The sequence below is a fragment of the Eurytemora carolleeae genome, unplaced genomic scaffold, assembly GCF_000591075.1.
Source record: "Eurytemora carolleeae unplaced genomic scaffold, Eaff_2.0 scaffold23, whole genome shotgun sequence".
NCBI lineage: Eukaryota > Metazoa > Arthropoda > Copepoda > Calanoida > Temoridae > Eurytemora > Eurytemora carolleeae.
The window spans coordinates 97,465-109,625 of NW_019396045.1; the positions used below are offsets into that span (position 1 = coordinate 97,465).

The 12,161-nt window shown below is 33.5% G+C and overlaps 1 protein-coding gene across 1 annotated transcript; it reads left to right on the forward strand.

Annotated features, from left to right (window-relative positions):
- Window positions 1-2,719: 2,719 nt before the first annotated feature.
- Window positions 2,720-8,072, forward strand: LOC111701927 (sulfide:quinone oxidoreductase, mitochondrial). Its single transcript, XM_023473404.1, has 6 exons — window positions 2,720-2,786; window positions 2,974-3,027; window positions 3,163-3,213; window positions 3,779-3,854; window positions 4,253-4,386; window positions 7,938-8,072. The coding sequence occupies exons 1-6, from the start codon at window positions 2,782-2,784 to the stop codon at window positions 8,044-8,046; spliced, it is 429 nt and encodes a 142-aa protein (XP_023329172.1). The 5' UTR covers window positions 2,720-2,781; the 3' UTR covers window positions 8,047-8,072.
- The last annotated feature ends 4,089 nt before the right edge of the window (window positions 8,073-12,161 follow it).

Here is a 12,161-nt window from a genome sequence, read left to right on the forward strand (position 1 = left end):
ATTAAATAAATTCAGTTTTTTTACAGATCTTTGTAGTTAATGTAAAATAAATGACTAAATGAAGGATATAAAACAAGGTGAAAGCTGAAAGGTATGTAATGAAGCCTTTATTAGATTGAGTTTGTAAATCCCAGAAATGAGTGGAAAATGCAAATCAAACCCAATTAAAACCAATAATTTGATATACATCATGATATTTTTCTAGGGGGGGTGGGGAAAAAAAATTCGGCGCGCTTCGCGCGCCAAATTAAAAATATTTACCCCCCCCTACAGAATCCTTATGTTCGCCCCTGTTCCTAAAGATAAAAAACCAGATTTGTTGGAGATAAAGAGGAAAATTCATCAAAAGAAAAATCAGACTATGTGAAGTAAAGGAGGAATTTGATAACTTTAAAAATATGTTATCTAACTGTAAAAATATCTAACTGTAAATTTCTGTAGAACCTGATAAAAGAGAAAATCAACCTGCAGATCCAAGATGTATCAACGTGGATACTGAAACAAGAACCAAACCTAAAGTTCAAGATATGTAAAAATTAGAAGATTGAGATAAGGCTCACCCCTGACCCCAACTAGAACCTGTACTAGAGCAGAACCTATCCTGAACCAGAGCCCAGCGTTGACTCTACCTGGAGCTACTTGTAATATTCCAACCCTGATTTATACCTGAGAATAAAACTTCTCCGGAGTAGAACTTAAACCAGTACTTGGATTAAACCTGAACCTGTACCCAGAGTAGAACCTGAATCTGGAGTCAGCCTAAAGTTATCCCTGGAGCTGAACCAGTTAAAACTAATTCAAGATCTATACCAACATCAGATCTTAACAAGGTTAGCAGTATATAGTACAGTTTATTAAAAAGAAATTTCTAACAAAGGGTTTAAAGATTACATATAGAAAAACTATTTAGGATTAGTTCTCTAAGAAACTCGCAAGATGTAAAGTTATCCTGGAGTAAAGCGAGATCTTTAAGCTATAGAAAACCTTTGGAAGATAATTTGACAAGAATAAGCAAGATCGAAGAAGAGCACCTCAAAGACCGCATCAGAGGAAGTTTTATAAATATAAAAGCTTGGAACAAATTCTTAGTTATTTTTTATCAAAACTAATTTTTGTATTTTTAGTTTTCATATTATAATATATATATGTTAACACAAATTCGAAATATAAGGAAGACATCAATCAAACATAAAATTGACATAATTTTAGGATATTTGACATCAATCTAACGTCTCAAAATGACGTCATATTGACGTTAAAGTGGGTACGTTTTTACATCAATTTGATGTCTTTTTGTGACGTCAAAATGACATAACTGCACTCTAAAAAGATGTCAATTTGATGTTAATTTAATGTCCCTTGTCTTGCAGGGTAATCATGACGATCTGAATACCATGAATTTATTTGAGGAACATATATTTAACAGCTCTACACTTAAAAATGACGAAGATATAGCTAAAACGATATTTGACAATTTTTTTTTGATTTTTTTTTGTTTGTCAAATATTTAGAAAAAGGTAAAAAATCGCGTCTCTTTTACACCTTTTGACAGCTCCATCTGGGAGTGGTTAACCTAAACCTTTTTTTCTAACTAAACACCATGCTATTTTTAAATATTTTGTCAGTTCAGAAATGGTCTAAAAAATGTTTTATTGACAAGTTTCTGGTCCAATTTTCTCCTATTAACTCCTCTTGCTTGGCTAAATCATGCAACTCATATAAAAAATGTTTTTCGTTAAAAGATGTAAAAAACCAATGTTGAATATCTTTTAAGACGGCTGAGCTTTGGACACTTTAGTTAGGTTAAGTTTAGCAACGCGTAAAATTCCGATTTTTGAGTTACATTGCTGTTATGCAAATTTTATTTGCTGAACTTTTATGTAAAAAGTATCAAATAAGGATGAAAAAATTTTCCAATTGATGAAAAGGGGTCTGTCCTAGTATACGATTTTTGGATTTAGCAATCAATTCAGAAAACATTTGTGCAAGCATATCATCTCATAGTGAGTGCTGCGTCAAAAGAGTTTAGCATTCAGCAAGCTGTATGTCGCACTCAGATTTTTGCAAACTTTGAAGGTTACAAAGTACGCGTAGTACACATAATTAACATAGTACAAATAAATCCCAGTTACAATGCATTTTTTTGAGAGGGTGGGGGTGGGGCTATAATTAACCTCAAATTATAGTTATTTTTAATTGGTTCCCAATAAATCCGCAAAAACTTTTTCAAAAATACGCGAACTGGAAAAATTCTTGGATCAGTTTTTTTTTTTACATCGATCGAGGACTTCTCTGCAAATCTGAGTAAATTTCTTAATTTTGTCAATTAAGTTAATTTATTGTTGAATGGTTAATTAAGATCTAATTAAAGCTAAATAATTGTTGTAGAATATTAAGAGCAGTTTCGCTTTTTTAGCTTTTAAGTATTGTTTTCCATGATACCTTTTTTGAGGTAAATCATGGACACTTAAACAAACAAATAAACAAGGGTAAACTCTAAAATTCAGTACTAAATGTTGACCCTTAAATTGACTTAATTGTTACAATAACATGACAGAATTGAATCTTCTGTAATAATCATTATTACACAATATGCATTATATATATTCTATATATATATATATATATATCTGTTCATCTCTATACACGTATCTATTTATCTATCTATCGATATCTATCTATCTCTAGAGACTCCAGGTTATATCTAAAGCAGGCACTGTATCCAGGCATTAGGCATACTGCAGGCAGCTTCACGGGAGTGTACAACAATTTACAAAGGATATGAAGTGATGATATTTAAAATTGTTAAATTAAACGAATATTTTGCTAATAATAACGATTAACGATAAGTTTTCTTATTCCAATAAATATTTATAAATTGTTGTCTTGTAACGTTGTCAATGTTAAATAGCTAAGTGTTAATTTTCGTATAATTTCTAGCAAAATACAAAGTCTAGACAATTTACATTTCAGATTTTCAAACATGTCGGTTCTGCAGCCTGTGAAAAAAAGCTTGTCTACACTAGGGTAGGCTAGTTTGTTCTTTTGAAGAATTATCAATTTTTTACTTCAATAATTTTTGTTTAATTTAAACTAATTTTACGTAAACACAAATTTATTAAAGAAACAAATATTGTTGTTTTAATTATTTTCATATTTCAGGCAGAAATATTTTAGTTCCAGCAGTTGCCTTGGGGCAGACCAACATTTCAGGGATGGATAGATAAATATTAAAATATAGAATTTAAAAATGAAAATTAACATAATGTCCATTCTTATCACAGATTCAAGCCTTTTTTGTTTTTCTGAATATATTAAAGTTTTTAAATCCCTAAAACTTGGTTTGATTAACTCAAACCCATCAATCAGACAGTGTGTTAGGGTCCTATTTTCTTGTTCATTTTTTAATGTCACGCATTGGACCATCAAGAGGGTTTGAAACATTTTTTTTCAAATATTCGGAAATTATAATTAATTATAAATCCAATCCACTGTTCCTAATACTTGATTTAATCAACTCACTCCCATCAATCAAGCAAAGTGGGCCAGGGGCCTTTATTCTTGTTCATTTTTTAATGATAATTTGCTACAAAATTTTCTAATTAATTTTAAAGGCCATAGAGACGTATTTCCTTCCCTGAATTTTGCAGGGGTGTTTATTCTTACTTAGAGTTGATTCCCCCCCCCCACTCTCCCCCTGATAAAATAAGTTGATTTTTCATCCCTGTTTGTTAACATCATAGAGTGTTATAGTAGAATTTATTATCCGGAAGTTTAGACTTGTAGTGGTTGGCGGTGGATCCGGGGGATGCGCAACAGCCGCGAAGTTTTCCAGGAAACTGGGAACAGGAAAGGTAGGATCACGACCAAGGTTTCTACTAGATGATTGGATTTCATTTCAAAATTTTCAATTAAAACTATACATTTGAGTTTGATTTTGTTGTTTAAAAAACCATCTAGTTAACTTCAAAATCCAATCTAAGATCAACGAATTTCTGAATATATATAAAAAAATTGAGATAGATCGAGAAGATCCTGCATGATGACTATTATTAGGGTTATCTCCTTCTCTTAGCCTGCTTTTAAATTTATTAGTTCAACGGGTTGACTCTCTTAATGAAACCTTTGTTTACAGGCAAAGCTGGGTTCTCAAGCTTATAGTTTTATGTGATTTTTTAACTAACCATTTTCCTTAAATGAACAGTTGATAAATATTCTCAATTTATCTAAACTATTTAAGAACCATGATTAGGTAGCTGTGATAGATCCTGCCACAATGCATTACTACCAACCTATGTGGACTTTGGTAGGGGGAGGATTAAAGACCTTGGAACAATCTGGAAAATCAATGGAGTCAGTTCTTCCAAGCTCAGCTACTTGGATCAAGTAAATATTTGTTGTCGGATAGCTGCAAGATTCTCAATAATAAACAGATAGACAACGGGATAACCCTCAAATCAAAACCGATAATGCAAAGAAACTCTTTATTTCTTAAAAAATGAAATGGATAATAACATATAAATTATTACAATGATTTATGAATATTTATAATGGAAAGATTCTTACGATCTAATTAAGGATCTGTAGGTTAAAACCGTTGGAGAGTCCTAAGACGTTTTTTTATATTTAAACTTCTGAAAAGAATGACAATTAATTATTAACGAACGTCACTAATTCTTTATATGAAAATATTCTTTGCTTAACTTTTGAAATGGGTTCACAATAATAAAAGTGTTTAGACTCTGTTACCGGAGAATAAAGAAAACGGGGCTAAAATTATTTGGTTTGGTGTCTCCGAGAGGGGATTTTAAGTTAAAGACGAGATCTTATAGTTAATGGTTGACAGTATTTTAACTGTGATGTCTGTCTCGTGAGATTTCTTGAATCTATTTGAATCCTTGAATCTCCATGAATCTTTGAATCTCTATAAATCCTTGAATCTCTATAAATCCTTGAATCTCTACGAATCCTTGAATCTTTATAAATCCTTTAATCTCTATGAATCCTTGAATCCCTGAATCATTGACTCGCTATGAATCTTTGAATCTCTATGAATCTTAATGAATCCTTGAATCTTTATGAATCCTTCAATCTCTATGAATCTCTACAAATCCTTGAATCTCTACGAATCCTTGAATCTCAATTAATCCTTGAATCTTTATAAATACTTTAATCTCTATGATTCCTTGAATTTCTGAATCATTGACTCGCTTTGAATCTTTGAATCTCAATGAATCCTTGAATCTCCATGAATCCATGAAACTAGTTAGATCCTTATGTCGATAAATCCTTGAATCTCTTGAGCCTCTATGAATCCTTGAGTCTCTGTGAATCCTAAAGTCTCTATGAATCCTTGAGTCTCTATGAATCCTTGCATCTCTATAAATCCTTGAGTCTCTATGAATCCTTTTATCTATTTAAATCTTTGAATCTCTATGAACCCTGAATCTCTATGAATTCTTGAATTTCTGTAAATATTGACTGAAAACAGAAAGCTACCAGTATAATACATTAGAGCAAACCAGCATAAACAAGGGGGCGGAAACTTCATGTTTGTGTGTATGTACCTAAATAGTGTGCGTGCGTGATAATGAACTGACAATCTCGGTATTTGTACAGTCTAAGAGGGTACATTTGTTTATTGCTAATTGTTTACTTAAAAATAAGTTTAATATACATGTAATATATTATTCATACATATAAATCAACACTTTCAGGCAAATTTTCATGCAAAGAATATAACTTGAATTTTGAATGAAGTGTACACTGTACAATAAACTATCGTTGTGTAAGCTTTATTATTGTTGACGACAAATTGTTCTGCAATTTCCTTGACTCGTCTGCATGCAGTGCGACTTGCTTTCTCATGCCAGACCAGCGCCATTTCCCTTCCCTTTATTCTTATTCCTTGGCATAAACAACAGGTCTAGATTCAAGTTTTTTATTAAATCTCTTCCAATTTAAAGCTAGTTAGCGAATACACACACCCTCCTCACCAGTATGTCCAACCCATACTTTACAAGGGACTGTAAAGGAAAAATGAAGCATAAGCATTTCAGGAGTTGATTGAGACCCGGAAGAGTTCTATCTGATGTTTCTTTCTCGAGAAATTGATATAAAACTGCATGTCAAATTTATACTGAAATGTATAAATATAAGATTTTGTATAAAAATCGAAGGTTTAAACAGATCATATTCTGCAAATATGTAACCAATCTGAAAACAACGATATCCCAGGGGTGCCTGAAAAACTTTGGTTTGCTTCTATCATTTTTTTATTTTGATAATTATTCATTTATAAAAGTTATAATTGATAAGATTATTTATACGTCCGTATCACGTGACCAGAACAGTGCAATATACTGGTCACGTGAAACAAATGGAGACACGTGATAATGATAATGCACTGCCATTGGTGTGAGTTCTGAGCCCGCGATTAAAAAAATTCGGGGAAATACGGCTCGGGTCTAAGCTGTCGTTGGACCTTATTTACGGCTTGAGCTTTCGGATTCAAGCTGCATCTTATTTTCCACCGAGTTGAATTCAAAAACCGGTTCAATATTCTATTTGGCGGATTTTCATGGTAGGAATTGGCGCATTCCCAGTTTTTATGAGAACAAGACTCAACATTGAGCCTTATTTTCCACTAAAACCAACCAAGGTCGGTTTTATTTTCATTGGGCCTAACTCCTTAAGTCGAGCTGAAGATCTTGCAGCTGTCAATCACGTGACACAAGCTGTCGTTAGAGTTGGGTCGAAGATTGGATCTTAAAGTCGGGTTTAATGAATTACGACTCGAGCTGAAGCTTTTAAATCGCGGGCTCTGAGCCCGCGATTTGAAAAATTCGGGGAAATACGGCTTAGGTCTAAGCTGTCGTTGGACCTTAATTACGGCTTGAGCTTTCAGATTAAAGCTGCATCTTATTTTCCACAGCTAGAGTTGAATTCAAAAAACAGGTTTAATATTCTATTTGGCGGATTTTCATGGTAGAAATTAGCGCATTCCCAGTTTTTATGAGAACAAGACGGAACATTAAGCCTTATTCTCCACTAAATCCAATCAAGGTCGGTTTTATTTTCATTGGGCCTAACTCCTTAAGTCGAGCTGAAGATCTTGCAGCTGTCAATCACGTGACACAAGCTGTCGTTAGAGTTGGGTCGAAGATTGGGTCTTAAAGTTGGGTTTAAGGAATTACGACTTGAGCCGAAGCTTTTAAATCGCGGGCTCCTGTCACATGATATGGACGTATTTATTATATTATCAATTATGTCTATTAAAAATGAAAAATTATAAAATTCAAATAATAATAGGGGCTAACCTAAGTTTTTCAGGTTCCTCTAGGATATTTTTTTAGATAGGTTGCCTATTTGCTGAATGTGATCTGTTTCCTTCGATTTATATACGAAATTTTATTTACATAAATTTTCGTTCAAATTTGACACATTTTTATTCAACTTCTCGAGACAGGATAAATCAAACTCTTGGTTCTTGATCAACTTCTAAAATACTTAGGTTTCAGCCTATACCCCCTTTTATTTTTATTTTACAGTCCCTTTTAATATGATGAAAAACATATTTATGAATGTGTTCCCTGCTAGACAAAGAAGTGTTTATCTGATTTATTTACTTATCAGACTCTTAACGTTTGTAAAATGCCGAGTTTAAAATATCACGTAATTTTGAACTAATGCTAGTCCTGCTGTCTAGCTTCACGCTTTCAAGCATACATTTGCCAGGTCTGGACACTTTCGGCTTTCTTTAAATACTTCATTTTTATTTTGAAGCAGTCTTTAAATCATTTCTCAAGCATCTTTTTGTTGATTTCCCATAGTTTCCCGGTCTCTGGAATTAAACTTAAATTATTCAATTGAAAAGATTATGCTTATATCGGTTCAGTTAGTATCAAACCAAAAATGTTAACTATCTATCTATCTAGAGAGAAGGTGACAGGTTTCCAACCCGAGGAGAATTATGTCACAACAGAGAGTGGGGATAAAATCTCCTACGATTTCCTAGTGGTAGCTGCAGGACTTCAGCTCAGGTAGGAGGAGATCAACCCTTTATCTGGAATGGTATGGTTTCAACAAATATAGCTCTTCATCTTTCTATTTCTAGTTAAATTTCAGCCCTACAGGGTGTTTTGATAATATATTAAAATAAGACTTTGCTTACATCTGATTAAAGGGGGGGGGGGCCACAAAACGTATTACTCTCCGGAAAATTTAAACAGTGGTTAAACATAACTTAGAATTGTCGTAGGAGGCTGATTTTTTGCATGCAAACTCAGAATTATGTATATTACATGCATTTTTTGGTTTTGAATGAATCTGAGCAAAAGTGCGCGCGCGCGCGCGCTTTTTGTGAACAAATGCGACTTTTTAGTACATTTTTTACATGTTGTATGTCGATTTATAGGTAATTTGGCATGAGGAATTCATTTCTGAGGTCAAAATAAATATTAGAGCATTCTGACCGGCGCGCTAGTAGCTGGCAGTTTCATTATGGGTCATCTTCCCACATATTTACATGTTGTATGTCGATTTATAGGTTATTGGGCACGACGCATTCATTTCTGGGGTCAAAATAAATATTAGAGCATTCTGACCGGCTCGCTAGTAGCTAGCAGTTTCATTATGGGTCATCTTCCCACATATTTACATGTTGTATGTCGATTTATAGGTAATTTGGCATGAGGAATTCATTTCTGAGGTCAAAATAAATATTCGAGCATTCTGACCGCCGCGCCAGTAGCCGGTAGTTACATTATGGGTCATCCTGTCATATGTTTTGCATGTAGTATGTCGATTCTGGGGTACTAGAAACAAGGATTCTCTTTCTTAGGTAAGAAAAATTAAGTTTCAGAACTCTGATCGGCGCGCTGCTGGCCATAGGGTAATTATGGGGTCCACCTATCATAGTTTTTCTAAAGTTTGTTCAGGTTGTATATCAGGGTTTAGGTATTAGACCACAGGAATGAAGAATCCATCTAGGTGGAGTAAATCACAAGCAGAGCATTCTGACCTACTACTATGTGGTTTATCCTACAAAATTCGAGTCCATACCGGAAAACATCTTCAAATTGGTATATTACCATATTTCTTAGAATCCAGAGTCTAAAACTAAAGAATGCGCGAATTTTAAGTTCGAGGTTAAAAGTTCTGTAAAATAATGAATAGCTACTTAAATATTAAACTTTCTCAATTTTAAATTTGAATTTCCCGGGAAAAATCCGAACCAATCAGAGAAAGGATTTAAAGAATTATTATGTAAGTATCGGTATTCGGTAATTATTAAATTTAAATGATTTACGTGACGGAAAACAAAACATATTTCCAGTTACAACCGTATTTTGGGTTTACGTGCAAACATTAATTAATCTAAAACGTGAAATTTTATTAAATCAAGGTTTTTACTTAATAAATCGTAATTAGTTGAATGCCGTTTAGCGCTGAATGATGATATACAAATAGGGATTTCAAGATTTCAAACCCTGTGTTTAAATTTTAACTCGTCGATTTCGGCAAGTTAAATATTGAACCACAGGTTTAAATATTTAACCTCACGGTTAAAGTTCAGGTTTAAATTTAGTCAGAAGTGGCATTTAACCATGAACTTAAAATTTAAGTCAAAACTTTTCGTTCTTTAGTTTTAGACTCAGGTCACAAGAATCTGAAAAGAAACAATTTAAGCATGCTTGAAATAGAAAATGTATTCATTTGCAGGGTCATTTCTGTACATCAATTATGATCTAATGTGATGACAATTCTCAATAATTTACTTGCTACTTGTTCAAACTAGTAAACGTGATAACTTTTATCTGTAATGAACATTGGACATGTCTAAATGTTTTCTGTAAAATGTGTTTATTTTGACCTCAGAAATGAATTCCTCATGCCCAATTACCTATAAATCGACATACAACATGTAAAATATGTGGGAAGATGACCCATAATGTATTGGTTTGCTACTAGCGCGCCGGTCAGAATGCTCCAATATTAAATTTGACCTCAGAAATGAATTCCTCGTGCCCAATAACCTATAAATCGACATACAACATGTAAATTTGTGGGAAGATGACCCATAATGTAACTGCCGGCTACTAATGCGCCGGTCAGAATGCTCGAATATTTATTTTGACCTCAGAAATGAATTCCTCGTGCCAAATAACCTATAAATCGACATGCAACATGTAAAAAATTTACTAAGATGACCCATAATGTAATGGTTGGCTACTAGCGCGCCGGTCAGAATGCTCCAATGTCTATTTTGACCTCGGAAATGAATTCCTTGTCCCAATTTTGCTATAGTTTGATGTGTCTCATGCAACTGTTATTCTAACTTAGGCCAAACTTAGCACATAAGTATTCAAAGATATTTTCTTTTATTGCGCGCGCGCGCGGACATTTAAGCCTTTGGAGGTGAAATTTTTTAGCGCATATTTGTTTTAAGAGTGCCAGGAAAAATGTTCAAGTGCAATTAATGAAGTTAACATTGATTTACTGTCAAAAAAGTCGCATTTTTTCACAAAAAGCGCGCGCGCGCACTTTTGCTCAGATTCCGTCAAAACCAAAAAATGCATGTAATATACATAATTCTGAGTTTGCATGCAAAAAATCAGCCTCCTACGACAATTCTAAGTTATGTTTAACCACGGTTTAAATTTTCCGGAGAGTAATACGTTTTGCAATTGCAAAATAGACTGACAAAACAATCCAATTGTAGCTTTAATCCTAATGTAAGCAATTCAATTCCAACATAAGAAAAACTCTTTTTCTGTGCGAGTGATAAACCCATTGAACAGTTAGCTGGACTATAAAAAGAGATTGAAGAACAGTTATGATGAACATGTGAAAAATGCCGAGAATTTATTGTGAAAAAAATTCCAGTGCAGAATCGCTTTTTAATTACCAAAAATGGTATCTAAGCGAAAGCAAATCAATATAACGATACAATAAACTTCTTACTAAGCATCGAAAAAAATCTACGAAATTTACTTAAACTTTTCTGAGTAAAAACTTAGACCATTAGACAAGCACTCCTTGAAATAATCATAGATAAATAAATAAACATAGATAGCTTATGTACGCAAAATCACCAAGAATTGTACATTTCGCGAACTCATACTTCTAGAGGTCAAAGTGTACTTCAATGATAAGCGGGGTGGTTTAGTGTTTTAATGGATTTCATAATTATTAAACCACTCAGGAGTGAATTTTATTTCACTGAGCAATATATCATATTGACGAGAACTGAAGAAGGACATGAGAAAAACTAAACCAACTTAAATTTCTCTCTACAGAACTCATGTACACCACAAGTACTCAATGACATAAGAACAGCCAATGTTCACAACCGACCTAGTAAATCTATATAATAGGAATATTTTTAAAACATCTCGGTACATTTATATCTTACAAGATGAAAAATGTCGTCTTATGCGCAATCTATCTTTATCTATGGAAAAAATGGTGTATTGAATATTTTGCATAGGTGTTCTATACAGAATATGTCAAAACCTGAATGAGATAGCGTACAAAAATAATATTGCTGTAGTCCTAACAAATCAGGTAATTCTAGATAAGGACTTTACCCCCCTGCCCCCCCCCCAAAAAAAAATAGAATACAAGACTCTTTTTATAGGGACAATTGTGGTTTCTCTTTAAAAAATAATTGAGGATCTTTTCTCCAGAAACGATGGGGGCAACTGTCAGAATTAAACATTTTTCAAGCTTATCTTTTACATTATTGAACAGATTAAATGAACAGAATTGAAACATTTAAGGTGACAACAATGGTTAGTGGAGGGATCGGAGAAGGATCAGGATTAATTCCTGCTCTTGGAGATGCCTGGAGACATGCTGTACCAACCCGGATACATCTAGTTCATTTAATCATCCAGGGATACATCTAGTTCATTTAATCCAGGGATACATCTAGTACATTTACAATCATCCAGGGATACATATAGTACATTTAATCATCCAGGGATACGTCTAGTACATTTACAATCATCCAGGGATACATCTAGTTACAGGGATACGTCTAGTACATTTAATCATCCAGGGATATATCTAGTACATTTAATCATCCAGGGATACATCTAGTACATATAATCCAGGGATACCTCTAGTACATTTAATCATCAGGGATGCATTCTTAA